General features: G+C 36.4%; 1 protein-coding gene across 2 annotated transcripts in view; it reads left to right on the top strand.

Moving 5' to 3' along the window:
• The window catches only part of BRWD3 (bromodomain and WD repeat domain containing 3), a 154,379-nt gene that overhangs the window by 64,921 nt on the left and 65,528 nt on the right, over positions 1 to 23,930 (top strand). For both annotated transcript variants that reach the window (XM_047764806.1, XM_047764807.1), the window contains exons 11-17: positions 668 to 768; positions 3,711 to 3,751; positions 6,806 to 6,910; positions 8,889 to 9,042; positions 19,834 to 19,968; positions 21,030 to 21,158; positions 22,214 to 22,439. In XM_047764806.1, the coding sequence (XP_047620762.1) occupies positions 668 to 768; positions 3,711 to 3,751; positions 6,806 to 6,910; positions 8,889 to 9,042; positions 19,834 to 19,968; positions 21,030 to 21,158; positions 22,214 to 22,439 (891 nt within the window). The remainder of the gene's footprint in view (positions 1 to 667; positions 769 to 3,710; positions 3,752 to 6,805; positions 6,911 to 8,888; positions 9,043 to 19,833; positions 19,969 to 21,029; positions 21,159 to 22,213; positions 22,440 to 23,930) is intronic.

Raw genomic sequence — 23,930 nt, 5'->3', positions numbered from 1 at the left:
AGGACCTCATTGTCTATCCATTCTAAATGTAACAGTTCACATCTATTAATCCCCAACTCTCAGTCCATTCCACTCCCTGCCTTTCCCCTCTGCCCTTGGCAACCACAAGTCTGCTGTCCATGTCTTTAAGTCTGTTTCTGTTTTGTAGATAGGTTCATCTGTGCCATATTTTAGATTCCATGTATAAGTGATATCATATGCTGTCTTTCTCACTTACTTCACTTAGTATGAGAATCTCTAGTTCCATCCATGTTGCTGCAAATGGCATTATTTCATTGTTTTTATGGCTGAGTAGTATTCCATTGTATATATGTATCACATCTTCTTAATCCATTCATCTGTTCATGGACGTTTAGGTTGTTTCCATGTCTTGGCTATTGTGAATAGTGCTGCAATGAACATAGGGTTGCATGTATCTTTTTGAATAAAAGTTTTGTCTGGATATATGTATGCCTAGGATTGGGATTGTTGGATCATATGGTTTTATTATTCTTTGAAATGTTAATAGGTCTTTAATGAATAGCAGATAACCTTGTGTTTCTTGAAGTCTTTTTATTAATAAGGTAGTGTATAGCTAAGAAAGCAATCAGGTTTTTTTTTTTTTTTTTTGCAATCAGGGTTTTTAAAGTTCCTTGGTATAATATTTGTTTGTTTTTTAACCCTCTAGGTGGTATGTTCATTACAACAGGTAGCACTGACCATGTAATTAGAATATATTATTTGGGTTCTGAGATCCCTGAGAAAATTGCTGAATTAGAGTCACATACGGTAAGAACAAAATGAGAATCTTAAATATGTTGCTTTCTTTTTTTTAATACCCCTGGAAAGTTGCTTTTATTTCTTCTTTTATGATCTCTACCCTAATTTAATATAGATTGGTACTAAAACCTACATGGTAAGATATATATCTCTTTAGACTTTTAGTGTAGAAGTATGGATTTAATGTGGTTGTAGTATTTAATAAAACAAGTTATATCTGACTATATGGGATGGGAAATATAATATTACAGTAGTAACTTGTGAAAATCCTCTTTTAGCCTGCTTTATTTTATTATATAAGCTGTTTGTTACTTTAAAGTCTATATACTTATTAAAAGACAAATTAAGGTATGTCTGAGGAAAAATTCTTTTTAGTGAATTTAGCTTGTTAGTTTGATTATTTTCAGAATGCCATCAGACTCCTGAAATCTAATCCCACTTAGTTATCAATAACAACCTTCCATACAGGTTACAGTTTTATCCTGGGGTGACAGCCATTGCTGCCAAGCTACCTACACTCTCTTGTGACATTTTCAGGAATCTTGGAGCCACTATTGTTTATTCATATCCTTGTGCACTTTTTATTTCTTTCTCTTCTTTACTTCTTTACCTTCTTCTCCAGATAATTATTTATGGTAGAATATAGGAGTATAATGTTTCAGCTTACTCTATTTTTTATGTGCCTTACTGTCAGCTTCACAAGTCATGTTCTTACTGTGCCTACTACTGTTGACACTTTATTTGGAATTGTATTGGTGCATATCAATAAAACACACACAATTTGCCTGAAAGATGACTTTAAAAAAAAAAGATTTTGTGAATTTCAAAGTCAATCATATTACTAAAATTTGTAGTAAAAGAGATCCCCATTAACAAAACCTTCTCATTGAGCTTTTGAGCCTTCTACTTTTGTTTTATCATATAAACATAATTGGACATCCCTTTTTTTTTTTTTCTTTTTAGGGCCGCACCTATGGCACATGGAAGTTTCCATGCTAGGGGTCGAATCGGAACTGCAGCTCCCAGCCTATGCCACAGCCACAGCAATGCCAGATTCAGGCCATGTTTTTGAGCAAGGCCAGGGATTGAACCTGCATCCTCAGGGATACTAGTCAGGTTTTTTTGTGTGTGTGTGTGTGTGTGTGTGTCTTTTGAGGGCTGCACCCATGGCATATGGAGGTTCCCAGGCTAGGGGTCAAATCAGAGCTGCAGTTGTTCGCCTACACCACAGCAAAACAGCAACGTGGGATCTGAGCCACCTCTGCGACCTGCACCACAGCTCACGGCAACGCAGGATCCTTAATTACTAAGCGAAGCCAGGGGATTAAACCTTTGTCCTTATGGATGCTAGTCAGGTTTGTTTCTGCTCAGCAAGGATGGGAACTCCAGGTTCTTTTTTTTTTTTTTTTTTTGTGGAATGCACCCATGTCATCTGAAGGTTCCCAGGCTAGGGAATGAACCAGAGCTACAGCTGCCAACTACGCCACAGCCACAGCAACACAGGATCTGAGCCTCATCTGCGACCTACACCATGGCTCATGGCAACACCAGATCCTTAACCCACTGAGCAAGGCCAGGGATTGAGCCCGCAACCTCACGGTTACTAGTCGAATTCGTTTCCACTCTGCCACAATGGGAACTCCCACTAGTCGAGTTCTTAACTCACTGAGCCACAGTGGGACCTCTCTGGACATTCCTCTTACGAAGAGTTACTGAACCAAGCTGAGCTGTCACCTTGCTCTTACTTATTCCTAGATACTCAAATCCTGGAATATTATTTAAATTGTGAAAGAAAAAACTTAGGAAATACATAAAGATCTCAGCCTGAGACTATCCAGTGGGAAAAATCCACTTGTTCTAGAGTACACAAAGGAGGCATCTTTATAGTTACTACCTTAACAAGGTGTGTTTCCAGTGTAGTCAGATTTATTGAGAACTGAGAGACAAAGGGGTAATAAGTAAATGGGAAAGAAATGAGGAGGGAAAAAATGAAGAAAAATTGATTAGTAGAGTATTTTTTTTTTGGCAGGGGCCAAGCTAAGGAAAAAAGTCAGAAAACTTAAACATTCTGTCATTGAAAGTAAGATGTCCTTCCAGAACATCTAAAACCAGTTATTGCAACTGGCAGTGAGAATCCCAAATCTGTCAGATACTCAGTGAAATCATGGAACAGTGTGAATCACAGATAAGTCTGAACATATGAAGACAGTTTAATAATTTTTTAAAATGAAAAATAATTAAACACAAAAACATAGAATATCTGAGCTTTTTATTAAAAATTAAGTTCAAATAAAACATTTTTTAAAAATTAAGTTCAAATGCTGTTCAATAATTGAGTGGTTTGTAAAAATGTCTATAGCATTTGAAGGTACATTACTATAGTACAATCACTGAAATAACACATTATGCTTGTAAAAGTATGGTTTAATCATTATAAAGGAAGATTCAAAAGCAGTATCTAAATTATAGTACCTAAAGATGGTCAGATGAATTAATTGTAAAATAATTGATTAAGCCATGTAAGAAACAGGAAAAAATTGATTTGTTTTCTGAAATTGAAGAAAGTTAAGTGAGAAATTTAATTCAACTGCTATTAAATGAATTATTTTAAGGCGGCATTTTAGATTAGTGTGCTGGCTTTATTGGGGGTTATAATAAACTAATACCTATTCTGAACTATTTATCCTTGAGATTATGGTTTAGAAACAGGTTTGCTTATGTCTGGTTTGTCTCACATTACTGCTTATAGGTATTTCTCCTTAGGTAATGTGTTGTTTCAGCTTTTATTAATTTTTTTAAAGAAAATTAGAGTTTTTTTTTTTTTTAAAGAAAAGTGTAGCATTAAAAATGTCTACTCCATGATGCTTTTACATGTGAATTGGGAGGGGAAGAGTATTTTATCCATTTTAAAAATAAATTAATTCTAACCAAAAATCTGTTTTGTGTCTTAGGATAAGGTTGTTGCTGTTCAGTTCTGTAACAATGGAGACAGGTAACTATGTAGTATATATCTGTATAAACAGATGTCTTCACATATTTTACCTTTGTTTCCTCAGAAGACACTATTTCTACTTATGTTCAGTCTCTTATGCTGAAAGCCCTAATCTATTTTTGATAATATTCTTACCCCAGTTCTTCTGAGCTCCCATCCAAGTAGTATCTATAGTCTATCATTTTTTTCCTTTCTGAGTGATTTTTTTAATTTTTCTTTTTCCATTTGTTATCACCCACTTTAGTGAAGAATTCTATTATTTGACCCATTACCTTCATTTTTCTTCTCCCTTCTAAATATATCTCATCCATCTCTGTCAGATAATATTACTCTGTTCAGAAATCTTTAGTATTTCCTCTTTGTCTATAGAATAGAATTTACATGTTTTAGGCTGGTATTCAGAACTCTACAACTTGACTTAGACCCATGTTCTTTTCTCATCTGCTATTCCCCATTTAAATATTTAGATCCAGACTAATTGATTTAGTCATTGTTACTGTTATATCTCATATACATTCTCTCATCCATTCTTTTGCTTATACTTTGCCTCACACCAGAAATAATCATACCCTACCTCCCTTTCACTCCTTCTCTATCCACCTGTGTCTTTCTTCTCCCTTTTGTTCTCCTTCCTTTTATTTTCCTTCTCCCTCCTATCTCTTTCTTCTTAAGTTCTGTCATCCTTTACAGGCTTACACCCTACCCAAGTCTCTCCTGACTGCTTGAGATTTTAGCTATATGTCTTCCTCTGAACTTCTGATCACTTACTGTCTCTATTATTCATATAATACACATTTCCTATGTCTGTAAACTCAGAAATTATATACAGGTATTCATGCACCCTCTCAAATGCCTAGTCCCCAGAAGGTGATAATCTTCTGCCTTAGCTTACAAATTGACTTAGAATAGATTTAAAAACTTACCTACTTAGCATAAATTTGTATCCATATATGTCTGTAAGGACATATATCTGAATTTTTAAATTCCTTGCCTTTTTTCTTAAATAAGAAACATTTTATCTTAATTAGTTATATGTCTAATAAACATATCACAAGATGTCCAATTTTACTAATGATAAGAGAAATGTAATTTAGAATAATAGTAACAATTGTTTTCTTTCAGAATGACAAGATATTGAAGAATGATAACACCTAATATTGCTAAGGGTTTAGACACTCTTTCTCCCACAACTTTGATGCTGATGTAAATTGTTTTTTTTAAAAAAAAAACTTTACAGGGAAATAATTTGGCAGTATTGCAAAGACTTTAAAAATGTGCCTACACTTTGACTCAGCAAAGATATGTATAAGGTTGGATAAAGACATATATAGAGCTATTTATCACAATATTATTTACAATGGTGAAAATTGGAAATAGTATAAATATTCATCATTGGGAGGTTGATTAAATAAATTTTGATACATCCCTATCATTAAACATTTATTAAAAGTGATGGTAGTTTAAACATAAATATATATCTACAAAATACAGTTGACCTTTGAAAAAACATAAGTTTGAACTGTATAGGTCCACTTATATGCAGATTTTTTTAAATAAATACATGAGGATATTTTTTGGAGATTTGTGACAATTGACAAAACTCACAGACAAACTGCATAGCCTAGGATTATCAAAAAAAATAATAAAAATTTATGTCATGAATGTATGAAATATAAGTAGATACACATATAACATACAAAATATGTATTGCGAAATGTTAATGTCATTGGTAATTCTGGTCAACAGTAGGCTAATGGTATTTAAGTTTTGGGGAATCAAAAATTACATACAAATTTTTGATTGTGTGGCAATGTGCAGGCCAGTGCCTCTAACCCCTGTATTAGCCAAGGGTCAAACTGTACACTTAAGGAACAACATTCTAAAACATTATATATAGTGTAATTTTATTTCACATAGGTGGAATGTATAAGTATATATATATATATATATATATATATATATATATATGTCTTCAATAAAATCTGAAGGAATAGATAAAAATGATAAGAATTATAGGTGAATGAATTTGTTTTTTGGCCATACTTATGGCATGCACAAGTTCCCAGGCTTGGGATCCAACCTGAGCCACAGCAGTGACAATGCCAACTCTTTAATGACTTAGCTAGTACCAAGGAACTCCTGTTTTTTTATAGCAGTTTTATTGAGATATAATCACATAAAATTTAGTGTTTTTAATATATTCATAGGGTTTTTCAACCTTTACTATGATTAATTTTATTTCATTATTTTGATTGAAATATATTTGATTTACAATTTTAGTTTCAAATGTACAACATAGAGATTTGATATTTTTATAGATTATACTCCATTTAGTTATTACAAAATAATGCCTGTATTTCTGCATGTTACATCATATATCCTGTTGCTTATCTATTTTATACATAGCAGTTTATCTTAATCCTCTATCTCTAGAACATTGTCATCACCCCCAAAATAAGCCCCATATCATATGCTTTAGCTCTCAATCCCCAGTCTTTTCACACCCCCACACTCAGCTCTGAAGAACCATTAATCAGGCTACTTTTTGATTAGCTTATTAGCTTGTTGCCTATTTTGAACATTTCGTGTAAATGGAATCATAACAATATGTGGTCTTTTGCGATGTTTTCACTTAGCATGACATTTTCAAGATTCATCAGTGTTGGAGCATGTATAAGAATTTGGTTCCTTTTTATGACTGTCAAACATTCAATTATATGGATATACCATAATTTGTTTATCCGTTTATCAGTTGATTGACATTTGAGTTGTAACCACTTCTTGGCATGTAATGAATAATGCTTAGAATATTTGTGTACAAATTTTTATGTAGACCTCTGTTTTCATTTCTCTTGTATATTTACCGAGTAGAATTGCTGAATCTTATGATACTGTTTTATCATTTTGCGGAACTGCCAAACTGTTCTCCAAAGCGTACCATTTTCACTCTCCCCAGAAGTGAATGAGTATGAATGTATTGCTTTTATAATTAGAAAAGTAGTGGTTTCCATTTTAGAGGAAGTTAATAAGGCTATTTTAACTGTTTCCTTGCAGTTTAAGATTCGTTAGTGGAAGTAGAGATGGAACAGCAAGAATTTGGCAATATCAGCAACAAGAATGGAAGAGTATAGTGCTAGATATGGCTACTAAAATGACTGGGTAAGATTGGATGTTAGATATTTTAGTGGTTCTCATATGATGTAGTATCTTTTACCTTACTGAATTCTATTTAATAATTTAAATATCTTTTTAGTTTGGAATTAATGGGTAGATGTGAAATTTGCATCTGTATTTAATCTCTAAGCACATTACCTTTTGCTGTTGATTGACAGATTGGATGATAGGAACATAACTGACTCATTCAAAATTCTGGTCTCTTGTGATCCAAAGATCTCTGTGCTTTACTAATGCCCACAGAGTCATTTACTGCCTTAATTTTCTTTCTTTCTTTTTTTTTTTTTCCCTTTTCTAGGGCTGCTCCCGCAGCATATGGAGGTTCCCAAGCTAGGGGTCGAATCGGAGCTGTAGCCGCCGGCCTACACCAGAGCCACAGCAACATGGGATCCAAGCCGCATCTGTGACCTACACCACAGCTCATGGCAATGCTGGATCCTTAACCCACTGAGCAAGGCCAGGGATCGAACCCACAACCTCATGGTTCCTAGTCGGATTCGTTAACCACTGTACCACGACAGGAACTCCCTGCCTTAATTTTTTATAGGTTGTTTTTGAAAATTTTATGGCCACACATGGCATATGGAAGTTCCCGGGCCAGGGATTGAACTTGTGTCTCTGCAGGGACCTAAGCCATGCAGTCAGATTCTAAACGCACTGTGCCACAGCAAGAACTTCTATAGGTCATTATTTATATCTATTTGTACTGTTTCTACTTTGAAGGTTGTCCCTATTAAATGTCATCATGTTTAGATATTCCTCTTACTTACTAAGGATGCCTTTATGTTTCATATTGTTGGCATTCTTACTCAACATTATAAGTACACTTAATCAGAATTCTGTTTCATCATATTCACTGTTCACTGGAAGATACATAGTTACCTCTTTAGGATACTATAGTTTCTTTAGGGTATGACTCTGAAATTAATTATCTTCCCATTAATAACAGTATAGAATGGACTTTGTAGTCCTAGTCAGCTAATGATGATGTCATTCTATAAAATCAAAGGTTACTCAATTTCCTGCTGCTTTTTTGTAAGATCTATTAGTTTCAAAAAATGAATATTAAGGAAATAAAGTATCTATTATATTTTCTGATAGCCAATATAATTGTACTTTTTCAGGGTATTTGCAGATTTCTTTACAGTTTCACTTCTATGTTGTTCTCATATAACTAACTACAAAATTTTTGTCATCTTTGTAGGTTTTTTTCCTCCCTATAATAAGCTTATAGATATTACCCTATGTAGTTACTTTTTTTTTTTTTTTTTGTCTTTTTGCCATTTCTTGGGCCGCTCCCGCGGCATATGGAGGTTCCCAGGCTAGGGGTCAAATCGGAGCTGCAGCCACCAGCCTACGCCAGAGCCACAGCAGCGCGGGATCCGAGCCACGTCTGAGACCTACACCACAGCTCACGGCAACGCCGGATCCTTAACCCACTGAGCAAGGCCAGGGTTCGAACCCGCAACCTCATGGTTCCTAGTCGGATTCGTTAACCACTGTGCCATGATGGGAACTCCTGTAGTTACTTTTATTATTTTATTTCATGACTATTTAAAAGTATAGTTTAGGATTTTTAAAATCTAAAACATTGCTGAGTTCCCGTTGTGACGCAGTGGTTAACAAATCCTACTAGGAACCATGAGGTTGTGGGTTCGATCCCTGGCCTTGCTCAGTGGGTTAAAGATCCGGCGTTGCCGTGAGCTGTGGTGTAGGTCACAGACACGGCTTGGATCCCATGTTGCTGTGGCTCTGGTGTAGGCTGGGGGCTGCAGCTCCGATTCGACCCCTAGCCTGGGAACCTCCATATGCCGAGGGAGCGGCCCTAGAAAAGGCAAAAAGACAAAAAAAGAAAAATCTAAAACATTGCATACTCCTGGGGAAATTTTGGTCATAATTTGCTATGTTAGATGTTCTTTTTTCAAAATGTACAGTGTATGAATCCTGAAATTATTTTGTTTAGGAATAATTTACCATCTGGTGAAGACAAGGTCACTAAACTTAAAGTGACTATGGTGGCCTGGGATCGCTATGACACCACAGTCATTACTGCAGTGAATAATTTTCTTTTGAAAGTATGGAATTCTATCACAGGCCAGCTTCTTCATACTTTATCTGTAAGTATTCTATTTTTGTGATAATTTAAATGGTGAGAGTTGGCATTATTCCAAAAGACAGGAAATATAAGTGTTCTAGTTTACATTCTATGACTTACTATCCCTTGGAGAAGTAATTATTAAAGGTACCTCTATTGACATATCTGCAAAGCAGGGATCATAGTTTAGCTTCTAAAAGCAAGTATGAAAAGTTTTTCAGGATAGTTTCCTGTTCTTGTATTTATTTTTATCTATAATGTAATCATATGCGGTCAAGGGGATATAAGTTTTTTTTTTTAAGCATGAGTTGGGATTTTTTTATTGTTAGTGTTTTAAGGGTAGAGCTGACTTCATTTTGACAAGGGTATGTTGTATATTCTACCTTCAGGGATTAGTTTATGCAAGAAGTAGAGTTAAGAAGAAGAGGAAGGAGAAAATGGTACCTTTTATTGATTGATTGATTGGCTGTGCCATGAAGTTTCAGGACCAGGGATCAAACCCAAGCCACAGCAGTGACAATGCCAGATCCTTTAGTTGCTAGGCCACCAAGAAACTCCTTTCTTTAAAAAAAATGTCATAGTTAAATTCCACTCATAAGCCTTATTGCCTATCTGCTTCAATTATTGATTCAGAAGTAGTTTAGAAAGGGCCAAGTGATTGCCATATGGTTTACACAGTAGTAAATGATAGGCACTAGAAACCAATTCTCATGACTCAGTTCTCTTTGTTGTATACCATAGTATCATTCTTATTAGACTCCTATATAAGATAATCTTTTCTGAGGCTTCTGAAGTTTCTAAAGGTTGGTTTAATTTTGGGAGGATTTGCAGTTTATCTTTCATATACCTCCCAGGTCTTCCTTCCTAAGTAAAACCCTAATACTGTATTAGTGGAGTTTCAGATTCTTCCTTTTACTGGTTAAACCAATGCTTATCTCATTCTGACCTTTCCTGTTCTTTAATATAAATTTTTATTAATATGTATGTTTGATTACTTATATTAGGAATACTTTTATTAGGAAATGCTTGTCTTTGTCAGCACAGTCTAATAAAAATATAATGCAAGCCATGTATATAAATTATCCTTGTGACCACAATAAAAATAAACTATAATAGATGAAATTAATTTTAGTAGTTTGGTTTTTTTTTGTTTGTTTGTTTTTGTTTTTTTTTTGGCTTTTTAGGGCTTCAACTGAAGTTTTGGGGCTAGAGGTTGAGTTGGAGCTGCAGCTGCCGGCCTGTACCACAGCCACAGCAATGCAGGATCTGAGCTGCATCTGCAACACTGGATCCTTTACCCACTGACTGAGGCTAGGGATTGAACCTACATCTTCATAGATACTAGTTGGGCTCATAACCCATTGAGCCACAACTGGCACTCCAATTTTAATCATATATTTTATTTAACTTAGTATATCCAAATGAGTAGCATTTCAGCATGTAGTTAACATACAAAATATTTATGGAATAGTTGACATTTTTTCATAAAATTTTGAAATCGAGTGTGTATTTTATACTTATAGAATGCCTCAATTTGTATTAGCCACATTTCGGATGCTGAATAGCCACATGTGGCCAGTGGTTACAGGTCTTTATTTCTAAAAATCACAATTTCAAAGACCTTGTTGTAGCCATTGGTTTTATAAATCCATGTAAAAATCTGTCCTAATAAGTACCTTAATTTAGAGTTCTCTTTAGTAGTACTCTTACAGTGGGCTGGCTCCTGGATCCTCTGTTTTCAGTGACTTTTACTGAAGAAATTTTAGAATAGACTATTTTTTTTAGTCTATGTAGCAGTGAAATCTACTTAGTTGTGCTATAGCATTTATATTTTATATGTTAACAATTTGTATGACAGGGTCTTAGTAGGGCATAAAGTTCTTCCATTTAGCAAGTACTGAGTATCTACTACGCCAGCCATTGACTTAGTTGTAATGGTAAGTTAGAGTCCCTGTCCTTCTGGAATTTATATCCTATTAAGTAAAACTTAAAAAGAAAGGTGCAAAACACAATGCAAGTTTCTAATAGGATGACCACCTGGTCTGGGAGGGTCAGAGAAAGCTTCCAGAGGAAGTGAAGATTTGGTTAAGATTTGTAAGATAGATAAAAATTACCCATCTCTCAGCCTAAATGTTATCTCCTTGACAAAGCCTTCCCTGATCAAACAGTCTAGAACAACCTTCCAGTCATTGTCTGGCTTTATTTTCATGATGTTATTTATCACTACCTGTTATTTTCTTGTTATATTTTCTTGTTTGTGCTTTTCTGTCTCAATGTGGTAGGGGATCAGTAAATACTAGGTCAATTACATATGTGAGGAGGTTGGAAGGTCCCTCCAGGAAAAAAGAAAAGCATGAAGTAGAAAGGAGTTGAAAGAAAACCAATTTTTGGCTAGAGCACAGAGAACAGAAAGAATATCACCAGAAAGGACTGGAGAAATGGATAGGGGGCAGACCATTCAAGGTCTTGGAAGGTCTGTTCTGAGACCACCAGGACACCATGAAAAGGTTTAAAAGCAAAGGAATAATGTGAATTTTGTTTTTGAAAAATACCTTGTAATTCTAGTAAAAGAGTAGAGAGAATGTATTGGAATGGAGATAAGACTGACTGAGTATATTGTAAGATTCTATGATAGGGTGGGCCATGATGATAATTTGGATTAATGTGATGGTAGTGGTGGAAATAAGGTACTTAATAAATAAAAATAGGGCAGATAATAAATCTGAAGACATTACTGAATTTGACTAGATTTTGATTAATCCAGTAATTAAATCATTTTCACCAAAAATATAACCACCTATTTAAAAGCTTCTCTTTCCTAACTACACTAATGTAGTCATATCATTATTTGAGTTTACAGAGTATTTTTATTGTTTACTGGTTAAGAATTTGAGTATTTACTAGTTCATATTGTAAAAAAAAAGTATTTACTATATCAAAGTGATTATTCAGCAGGAGATTTTGTTATAACAAAGAAATATATATATATATATATTTTTTTTTTTGTCTTTTTGCCTTTTTCTAGGGTCACTTCCCTCGGCATATGGAGGATCCCCGGCTAGGGGTCTAATTGGAATTGTAGCCACTGGCCTACTCCACAGCCACAGCAACACGGGAACTGAGCCACGTCTGCAACCTACACCACAGCTCATGGCAATACCGGATTCTTAACCCAATGAGCGAGGCCAGAAATTGAACCCGCAACCTCATGGTTCCTAGTGAGATTTGTTAACCACTGTGCCACAATGGGAACTCCAAGAAATAATTTTTTGATAATCAGTTGGGGAAAAAGTTTTGTGATAGTATTTAGTGTAATGAATTTTACCTTCTCATCTTATACGTTACATTTTGAACTATTCTGCAATTTTTTTTTCATTTTTTTATTACTCAAATGAATTATCACATCTGTAGTTGTATAATGATCATAACAATCTGATTTCACAGGATTTCCATCCCACAGCCCAGGCACATCCCCCCACCCCCCAAACTGTCTCCTCCAGAGACCATAAGTTTTTCAATGTCTGTGAGTCAGCATCTGTTCTGCAAAGAAGTTCCGTCTGTCCTTTTTTTCAGATTCACATGTCAGTGAAAGCATTTGATGTTGGTGTCTCATTGTATGGCTGACTTCACTTAGCATGATAGTTTCTAGGTCCATCCATGTTGCGAAAAATGCTGGTATTTTGTTCTTTTTGATGGCTGAGTAATATTCCATTGTGTATATGTACCACATCTTCTGGATCCACTCCTCTGTCGATGGACATTTAGGTTGTCTCCATGTCTTGCCTATTGTAAATAGTGCTGCAATGAACATCGGAGTACATGTGTCTTTGTGAGTCGTGGTTTTCTCTGGATAGATGCCCAGGAGTGGGATTGCTGGATCAAATGGTAGTTCTATGTTTAGTTTTCTGAGGCATCTCCATTCTGCTTTCCACAGTGGTTGCACCCATTTACAATCCCACCCACAGTGTACTAGGGTTCCTTTTTCTCCACACCCTCTCCAGCACTTCTTGTTTGTAGACTTTTGGATGATGGCCATTCTGGCTGGTGTAAGGTGGTACCTCGTTGTGGTTTTGATTTGCATTTCTCTAATAATGAGTGATGCTGAACATCTTTTCATGTGTTTTTTGGCCATCTGTATGTCTTCTTTGGAGAACTGTCTGTTTAGATCTTCTGCCCATTTTTTGATGGGGTTGTTTGTCTTTTTGGTATGGAGCTGCAGGAGGTGTTTGTAAATTTTGGAGATGAATCCCTTTTCCGGCGATTCACTTGCAAAGATGTTCTCCCATTCTGTGGGTTGTCTTTTTGTGTTGTTTAGGGTTTCCTTTGCTGTGCAGAAACTTTGAAGTTCGATTGGGTCCCATTTGTTTATTTTTGTTTTTATTGTCAATGCTCTGAGAGGTGGATCTGAGAAGATGTTGCTGTCATTTATGTCAGCGAGTGTTTGGCCTATGTTTTCCTCTAGGAGTTTGATAGTGTCTGGTCTTCTATCTAGGTCTTTAATCCATTTGGAGTTTATTTTTGTGTATGGTGTTAGGGAGTGTTCTACTTTCATTCTTTTCCATGTGGCTGTCCAGTTTTCCCAGCACCACTTATTGAACAAGCTGTCCTTTCTCCATTGTATATATAGTCTTGCTTCCTTTGTCATAGATTAGTTGGCTGTAAGTGCATGGATTTAATTCTGGGCTTTCTATCCTGTTCCACTCATCTGTATGTCTGTCTTTGTGCCAGTACCATATGGTTTTGATGACTGTTGCTTTGTAGTATAGTGTGAAGTCCGGGAGCCTGATTCCTCCAGCTCCATTTTTCTTTTTCAGGATGTCTTTGGCTATTCTGGGTCTTTTGTACTTCCAAACAAACTTTAAAATATTTTGTTCGAATTCAGTGAAAAATGTCCTTGGTAGTTTGATGGGGATTGCATTGAATCTGTAGATTGCCTTAGGTAGTATAGTCATTTTGATAATATTAACTCTTCCAATCCAAGAACATGGTATATCTTTCCATCTATTTGTGTCATCTTTGATTTCTTTCATCAGTGGCTTGTAGTTTTCAGAGTACAGGTCTTTTGTCTCTTTAGGTAGGTTTACTCCTAGGTGTTTTATTCTTTTGGATGTGATGGTAAATGGGATTGCTTCCCTAATTTCCTTTTCTGCTTTTTCACTGTTAGTATATAGAAATGCTATTGATTTCTGTGTATTGATTTTGTATCCTGTGACTTTGCCAAATTCGTGGATAAGCTCTAACAGTTTTCTGGTAGAGTCTTTAGGATTCTCTAGGTATAGTATCATGTCATCTGCAAATAGCGATAGTTTTACTTCTTCCTTTCCAATTTGGATTCCTTTTATTTCTTTTACTTCTCTGATTGTTGTGGCTAGGACTTCCAGAACTATGTTGAAGAGTAGTGGCGAGAGTGGACATCCTTGTCTTGTTCCTGATCTCAGTGGGAATTCTTTCAGCTTTTCACCATTGAGAATGATGTTCGCTGTGGGTTTGTCGTATATGGCCTTTATCATGTTGAGGTAGGTTCCCGTTATGCCCACTTTCTGAAGGGTTTTTATCAGAAATGGGTGTTGGATTTTGTCAAAGGCTTTTTCCGCATCTATTGAGAGGATCATATGGTTTTTCTTCTTCAGTTTGTTAATGTGGTGTATCACACTGATGGATTTGTGGATATTGAAGAACCCCTGCATCCCTGGGATAAATCCCACTTGATCATGATGTCCAATCCTTTTAATGTATTGTTGGATGTGGTTCGCTAGTATTTTGTTGAGGATTTTTGCATCGATGTTCATCAGTGAAATTGGCCTGTGGTTTTCTTTTTTTGTGGAATCTTTGTCTGGTTTTGGTACCAGGGTGACAGTGGCCTCGTAGAATGAGTTTGGGAGTATCCCTTCCTCTGCAATTTTTTGAAATAGTTTCAGAAGGAGAGGTGTTAGCTCTTCTCTAAATGTTTGATAGAATTTGCCTGTGAAGCCATCTGGTCCCAGACTTTGGTTTCTTTGAAGATTTTTTTTTTGTCTTTTGTCTTTGTTGTTGTTGTTGTTGCTATTTCTTGGGCCGCTCCCGCGGCATATGGAGGTTCCCAGGCTAGGGGTTGAATCGGAGCTGTAGCCACCGGCCTACGCCAGAGCCACAGCAACGCGGGATCCGAGCTGCGTCTGCAACCTGCACCACAGCTCACGGCAACGCCGGATCATTAACCCACTGAGCAAGGGCAGGGACCGAACCCGCAACCTCATGGTTCCTAGTCGGATTCGTTAACCACTGCGCCACGACGGGAACTCCTCTTTGGAGATTTTTAATCACAGTTTCAATTTCAGTTCTTGTGATTGGTCCATTCATCTTTTCTATTTCAACTCAGTTTAGTTGTGGAAGATCGTACTTTTCTCAGAATTTGTCCATTTCTTCTAGGTTTTCCATCTTATTGGTATATAGTTTCATAAGTAGTCTCTTATGATCCTTTGTATTTCTGTGATGTCCATTGTTATTTCTCCTTTTTCATTTCTAATTTTATTGATTTGAGTCCTCTGTCTTTTTTTCTTGGTAAGTCTGGCTAGGGGGTTATCAATTTTGTTGATCTTTTCAAAGAACCAGCTTTTCGTTTCATTGATCTTTTCTATGGTTTTCCTTGTTTCTATTTCATTGCTTTCTGCTCTGATCTTTATGATTTCTTTCCTTCTACTAACTTTAGGTCTTGTCTGTTCTTCTCTCTCAAGCTGCTTTAGATGTAAAGTTAGCTTGTTTATTTGGGCTTTTTCTTGTTTCCTGAGGTGGGCTTGTATTACTATAAACTTTCCTCTTAGAACGGCTTTTGCTGCATCCCATAGGTTTTGGAGTGTCGTATCTTCCTTGTCATTTGCTGCTAGGTATTTTTTAATTTCCTCTTTGATTTCTTCAGTGATCCATTGGTTGTTTAGTAGCATGTTGTTGAGTCTCTACGTGTTTGTGTTTTTTGCAGTTTTTTTCTTGTTGTTGCTTTCCAGTCGTATAGCATTGTGGTCGGAAAAGATGTTTGATATGATTTCAATTTTCTTAAAGTTACTGAGGTTGGATTTGTAGCCCAGGATATGGTCAATCTTAGAGAATGTTCCATGTGCACTTGAGAAGAATGTGTATTCTTTTGCTTTTGGATGAAATGTCCTATAAATATCTATTCAGTCCATCTGGTTTAATGCATCATTCAGGGCCTGTGTTTCCTTATTGATTTTCTGTCTGGTTGATCTGTCCATTGCTGTAAGTGGGGTGTTCAAGTCTCCCACTATGATTGTGTTATTGTCAATTTCTCCTTTTAAGGTTGTTAGCAGTTGCCTTATATATTATGGTGAACCTGTGTTGGGAGCGTAGATATTTACAATTGTTATAACATCTTCTTGGAGTGATCCTTTGATCATTAGGTAGTGACCTTCTTTGTCCCTTAAAATATTCTTCATTTTAAAGTCTATTTTGTCTGATATGAGTATTGCTACTCCAGCTTTCTTTTGATCCCCGTTTGCATGAAATATTTTCTTCCATCCTCTCACTTTCAATTTGTATGTGTCCCTAGAAGTGAAGTGGGTCTCTTGAAGACAGCATATATATAGGTCTTGTTTTTGTATCCATTCAGCCAGTCTCTGTATTTTGGTTGGGTCGTTTAGTCCATTCACATTTAGTAATTATTGATATGTATGTTCTTACCGCCATTTTATTCATTACTTTGCATTTGTTTTTGCTGCTCTTTTTCCTTTCCTTCTTCTCTTGTTCTTTTCTGCCTATAGAAGTTCCTTTAGTATTTGTGGTAAGGCTGGTTTAGTGTTGCTGAATTCTCTCAGCTTTTGCTTATCTGTGATGGTTTTTATTTCACCTTCAAATCTGAATGAAAGCCTTGCTGGGTAAAGTAATCTTGGTTGTAGGTTTTTTCCTTTCATCATGTTAAGTATATCATGCCACTCCCTTCTGGCCTGCAGAGTTTTTGTTGAAAAATCTGCCAATAGTCTTATCAGGGTTCCCTTGTATGTTACTTGTTTCTTTTCCCTCGCCGCTTTCAAGATTTTCTGTCTTTAATTTTGATCATTTGGATTAATATGTGTCTCAGGGTATTCCTCCTTGGGTTTATTTTGTATGGTACTTGTGCTTCCTGGATTTGAGTGAGTGATTCCTCCCCCATGTGAGGAAAGTTTTCAGCTATTATCTCTTGGAATATTTTTTCTGTCTCCTCTCTCTCTTCTCCTTCAGGCACCTCTGTAATACAGATGTTGGTGCATTTCATGTTGTCCCAGAGTTCTCTGAGACTCTCTTCATTTGTTTTCAATCTTTTTTCTCTTTTCTGTTCTGCATCCGTAATTTCCACTAATCTGTCCTCCACCTCACTTATTCGTTCTTCTGCTTCCTGTATTTTGCTGTTAGCTGCTTCTAGTGAATTTTTTATTTAAGTTACTGTATTTTGCATCTCTTCTTGTTTCAGTTTTATATCTTGTATCTCTTTGCTCTGTGTTTCCTGTAAGTTATCCATCTTTGCCTCCAGTTTATTTCCAATGTTTTGCATCATCTTCAGCATCAACAGTCTAAAGTCTTTTTCCTGGAGGCTGAGAATCTCCTCTTGGCTTAGCTGTTTTTCTGGGGTTTTTTCTTTCTCCCTCATCTGAGTTATAGTTCTCTATCTTTTCATTTTTATAGGTTTTTGGTGTGGTGACCTTCTTATAGATAATAGAGTTGTAGCCTCTCTTACTTCTGATGTCTGCCCACCTGTGGCTAAAGTCAGTATGGGGGCTTGGGGTAGGCTTCCTGTTGGGAAGGGCTAATGCCTGCCCCCTGGTAGGAGGAGCCGATTCTAATCCCTCTGTTGGGTGGGGCTTAGTCTCTGGATGGGATTAGAGGCAGCTGTGTGCCTGAGGGGTCTTTAGGTAGCCTGTTTACTGAGGGGCAGTGCTGTGATCCCACCTGGGTTGTTGTTTTCCCTGGGGCTTCTCAGTGCTGACTGATGGATGGGGCCAGATTTTCCCAAAATGGCCACCTCCAGAGAAAGGCACTGCTGCTGAATATTCCCGAGAGCTTTGCTTTCAATGTCCTTCCCTCACAACAAGCCACATTCACCCCTGTTTTCCCAGGATGTCCTCCAAGAACTGTGGTCAGGTTTGACCCAGATTCCCTCGGAGACTTTGCTTTGCCCTGGGGCCCAGTGCAGGTGAAAGTCTGTGTGCACCTTTTAAGAATATGGTCTCTGTTTCCCCCAGTCCCGTGAAGCTCTTGGGCATGAGCCCCACTGGCCTTCAATGCCAGTTGCTCCGGGGCTCTTTCTCCCTATGCCAGATCCCCACACGTGAGAGTTTGATATGTGGCTTGGAACTCTCACTCCTGTAGGTGAGTCTCTTTCTGTGAACCAGTTAGTTTTCAGTCTGTGGAGCTTCCCACCTGGGAGGTGTGGGGTTGTTTATATCGTGAAATCGCCCCTCCTACCTCTTGATGTGGCCTCCTCTTTTTCTTCTGGAGTAGGGTATCTTTTTTAAGGTTTCCAGTTCATTTGGGTGAAGAATGCTCAGTCTTTAGTTGTGAATTTTGTTGTTTTTAGGAGAGAAGTTGAACTCCAGTCCTTCTATTCCGCCATCTTAATCCCGTCTCCCTGCAATTTTTTTGTTTTTTTATTTTTTGGGTTTTTTTTGCCTGCACCGTGCAGAAATTCCCGTTCCAGGGATCAAATCTGCTCCATGGCAGTGACTCAGGACACTACAGTGACATCGGATCCTTAACCTGCTCTGCCACAAAGGAACTCCCTGCAGTTATTTTTTTAATAAGCTATATATTTTTCCATAATGGTAATATGGTAGGATACTTTATTTTCTTATACAAAGATTTTGGATAAAATGCACTTTTTGGATTCACAATATTTAGATTCACAATAATTTCTAGAAGCTCTTGATGTGTAATAAGCTGACGTGTTCCTAAATGAAATGCAACTTCAGGATGTCCTGCATGCTTTTCTAAGACATGGAGCCTGTTGTTAATCATGTCCTCTCTAGCCAGGAGTTAAGGAGAATCAGCAATGATCTAAATTAGATTTTGAAAAACTTTTTCGTTAAGAGGCCAGACAGAAAATATTTTAGACTTTGCAGGCCACATATGGCCTCTGTTGCATATTCTTTTGTTTTTTACAACCTTTTAAAAATGTAAAAACCATTCTTAGCTCACAGGCTGTGTGTCCAGAAATGTTGGGAAGCTATATTTGGCCTACTTGACTCCTAATCTAAGGTCTATAGAGATACTCATTGGTTTATTGAAGAGGAAATGCATACATAGAGCATTGGTTGTAAAACTTTTTTTTAAGCAGCGAACCCATTATTCAGATAGCATATTAAAAGAAACTTTCAACTATAAAGTAGATGAAGGGCAGAGCCACTATACTTTGTTGTTTGAATGTATCATCGAGCCTCCCAAGATACAATATGAATACCAGTGATAGAGAATGCTGGATGGACAAAAATGAAGGTTTGTCTGTTATCACTGTGGCAAAATTGGGTGTTACTAAAAGATTCTGTTTGTTACATACTCTGTGGCCTTTTAATAAGAATTCCACTTCAGGGGCCTGGTTAATGAACTGTAACTATTTTGGACTGAAAACACCTTTTCAGGTCTTCTGTCTATTGGATACTTTATGAAATCAACATTTAAACATATAAAGAACTCTAACTGAACTATTTCTTGTAGTATCCATGTAGTAAATGCTGTTAAATTTGGGTACATGTATTCATCTGAACCAGATTGATAGCATACACCTAAGATCTTTTAACCGAATAAACCAGATGCTTGGTGTTGCTTTTCATTTTTAATATTGATTTTCTCACAGGGGCATGATGATGAAGTATTTGTTTTGGAAGCACATCCATTTGATCAAAGGATCATACTTTCGGCAGGTCATGATGGGAACATTTTTATTTGGGACCTTGACCGGGGGACCAAAATTCGGAATTATTTTAACATGGTAAGGAAATCTAAGCTTAGCTTTATTCAAACAGGTTTCTCTTAATATGACAGCTTAGTAATTAAAGTATTCTTAGTGCTGAGGAATCTCTTGTTATCTCTTTAAATCCATATCATAACTTAAAGAATGACTCAAGATCTGAGAGTAAGGCCAGTTGAGAATTATGCCTTTCAGGGTGTCTCTGTAATTGTAATGTTAGCATTTTCCAGTTTCTGGTTCCCAGTTCTGAATTCTAGAAACTCAAAATAGTAAGATTTGGAGCTAACACTAACCAAAATCACACACAAAAAGTTAATGTTTAAACTGTAATCCTAATTAATGAATCACAACAGTGATCGTATTGTGTCTGTTTCTGGTAATCCTCATATAGCTTAGTTAGTAAATCAGGAAGTTGTTTGGCACACATGGAATTGGAGATATAATACTTGTAAGATACATTTCATACAAACTTCAGAAAAATCTGGTGCGCTTTCTCTTCTCCTAGTAGAACCCCCTCCTGTGGTAATGGGAATGTTGATATTCTCCATGTTTAATTTTCCTTTCTCTTTTTTTTGATTTTCCTTTCTGAAGAATGGTTCTGACTAAACATTTCTAAATTGTTGGCTTTTGAGACCCCTTTTGTAGGCTTTATACAGATTCAGAACATTTAAAATATCCTTTGTCTTTTATTAGTGAGACTGATTTGTGTGCTTTAATTTTAGGATGGTTAAGTCTTATATTACAATTTAAATATGGAGATAATATCTTGACTTTGCTGAGATAGTACCTTTGTCAATTTGGTTGTGTTTAGGTCTTTTTTATTCTCCTCAGCATTCATTTAGTTTATCTTCAGATATGACATTGCTAATAAAGTTTGATGACATCCATTGCATTTTGAGTCTCCCTAATTTCTTTCAGAGAGAGCTTTACTGTTACAGTAGGGTTCTGTCTACAGAAGTCAGGAAGTACATTGGAATGTTGATGCATCACAGAATCCAAGATATTAGCAAGCAGAAGCTATTGCCTACTTATTATTTGAAAATTACCTCTTAAGATGACTTAAAATGACTTCTAAATTTCAGATTGAAGGCCAAGGCCACGGTGCAGTGTTTGACTGTAAATTTTCACCAGATGGAAACCATTTTGCCTGCACTGATTCTCATGGGCATTTGCTGCTTTTTGGATTTGGATGCAGTAAATACTATGAAAAGGTTAGTATATTTTTGTTGTAGATTGAAATTTTTGATTTTGTCATTCATAAATCTTATTTGAAGTATTGCAGTTAATGAGGATTATTATGAGCCAATAAGATATAAAATAACAAAAGTCATCTCTTTTGGTAAAATTTTTTTATCATTGCCAGAACATAAGGATCGGCAATGCAAATTACTATCAAGATGGAGGGTGAAGTAGATATAAAAATTCATTAGGAAATCCTTTTGTTTAGAACATGTTCTCTGTACTGCCTTTCAGATATAATAAGAGAATAACTTTACCAGATTATATCCTTTACTTATCCTAAATTGGGAATAAACAGCTGGGGACTGAATTTTTATTTTCTTGCTTGGCTACTTTACCTATTACTGATCTTGTTAAAATATTTTCGAAGCTAACTTAATTGGTTCCTTATATTTTATTAGTTGTGAATTTAGGATTCTAGAATATTGGTGTTGGTAAAGAACTCTGAGTCTTTGAGATCAGCTCAAAACTTGAATCACCTTTGAGTGTATTTGATGCAATTGATATTTACATGCCTCACCATTTATATTATACTGCATCTATGGTTTTTTAATTCTTTTGCCACACCCATGGCATTTGGAAGTTCCTAGGCCCGGGATTAAACATGTGCCGCAGCAGCAACCCAAGCCGCTGCGGTAAAAATGCAAGATTCTTAACCCACTGTGCTACAAGATAACTCCTCTATCTATTCTTATTTGAATAAAAATGAGAAAGAAAAATATTTATAAAAGTTTGTTATGTTTTTGCAACTTAAAAATAGCTAACTTTATCTATTCTCTTCTTATCCTAATTGAAGAAATACGATGTAGGAGGGCCAGAAAGTAATAGATTGTAAGGTTTTCTGGGGAAAAAAAGGATTATGACCTAGATGATTCAATTCTACTTAGAGGGAATATACGGCCATAGAGGACAATAAAGATAATGTAAAAGTTGTCTGATTTGAAAAACACATATGCTCTAAGAGTGGAAACAAATGCTTATCTATGAATTTCATGTGCACATTAAATACTAAAAATCTGTCATAAAGATTCCAGATCAGATGTTCTTCCATACGGATTATCGACCGCTTATCCGTGATGCCAACAACTATGTATTGGATGAACAAACCCAACAAGCTCCTCATCTCATGCCTCCCCCATTCTTGGTGGATGTTGATGGAAACCCTCATCCCACAAAATTCCAAAGGCTAGTACCAGGACGGGAAAATTGTAAAGATGAACAACTTATACCACAGCTGGGATATGTGGCTAATGGTATGTTATCTTCAAAATTTAATTTAAAACATTTTTCAAAATATTATACTTGATGCTATTCTCTCTATATTACCATGCTAAAACTCTGTAGTAGGTTTTAATGTATTTTACCTAATACTCCTATTAATTTTCAGTTGTATAGAACTTTATACCTTACCAAAGTACTTTTACATTGTTTATCTCACCTGGAAACGGATAAATGGATTAGGACAAACAAAAGTATACTCAAGCAGAGAATGTGTTGCCCTGCTTCCTTAGAACCTGAACATATATATGATCCTATTGTTTATAGTATTGACTTCTAATGATGATTAAATGTACTAACTTTAATGTGTCCATCTTTTATAATTGGTGAAATTCTATTGCTCATACATAGTATTGCTATTTTAATTTGAGAGTCCATAGTTAATAGTCTGAAGAAGAGGAAATTTAAAAAACTACAGACTGGGAAGTGGCAATTTACCCATCCTCCTGTTTGAAATATAAAGAATTATTGAGTGTTGGGAAGGGTGATTGTGAGTGTTTAACACTCAAACTTCGAAGATAATGAAGAAGCGGTGATGAATGTGAAGCACGATGGGAGGATTGTGGAATAAGATATTGAAGGAAGCTATTCTCTATCAAAGAAACTCCTCTGGTTGGCATATTTCCTTGGGTATACTGCCTCCACTGTATGCTCACACAGCAGAATGTCTTCATACTTTAGTTTGTTATTTGTAGGTTTTCTTCCAGGTGGAGATAGTGTGTTATTTATTTGCAAATGGAATTTTTAAAATTTTTGTTTTATTTTATTTTTTTAACATATTTTTTTTTGGTCTTTTTTTGTCTTTTCTAGGGCCACACCAATGGCATATGGAGGTTCCCAGGCTAGGGGTCAAATTGGAGATGTAGCTGCTGGCCTATGCCACAGACACTGCAGCATGGGATCCGAGCCACGTCTGCAACCTAAACCATAGTTCACGGCAATGCCGCATCCTTAACCCACTGGGCGAGGCCAGGAATCGAACCCACAACCTCATGGTTCCTAGTCGGATTCGTTAACCACTGAGCCATGATGGGAACTCCAACAAATGGAATTTTTCCAAATTAGAGTAGATGATTTACAATGTTGTGTCAATTTCTGCTGTACAGCATAGTGACCCAGTCATACATATATATATAATATGTATTCTTTTTCTCATATTATCTTCCATCATGGTCTATCCTAAGAGACTGGATAGAGTTCCCTCTGCTATACAGTAGGGCCTCATTGCTTATCCATTCTAAATAATAGTTTGCATCTACCAACCCCAAATGGAATTTTATTTTTTTATTTTTTTGCTCTTTAGGGCCATATGTGTGGCATATGGGAGTTCCCAGGCTAGGGATTGAATTGGAGCTGTAGCTGCCAGCCTATGCCACAGCCACAGCAACGCAGGATCTGAGCCATGTCTGTGACCTACACCACAGCTCCCGGTAATGCCAGATCCTTAACCCACTTGATGAGGCCAG

The sequence above is a fragment of the Phacochoerus africanus genome, chromosome X, assembly GCF_016906955.1.
Source record: "Phacochoerus africanus isolate WHEZ1 chromosome X, ROS_Pafr_v1, whole genome shotgun sequence".
NCBI lineage: Eukaryota > Metazoa > Chordata > Mammalia > Artiodactyla > Suidae > Phacochoerus > Phacochoerus africanus.
This window is presented reverse-complemented; position numbering and strand designations above follow the sequence as displayed.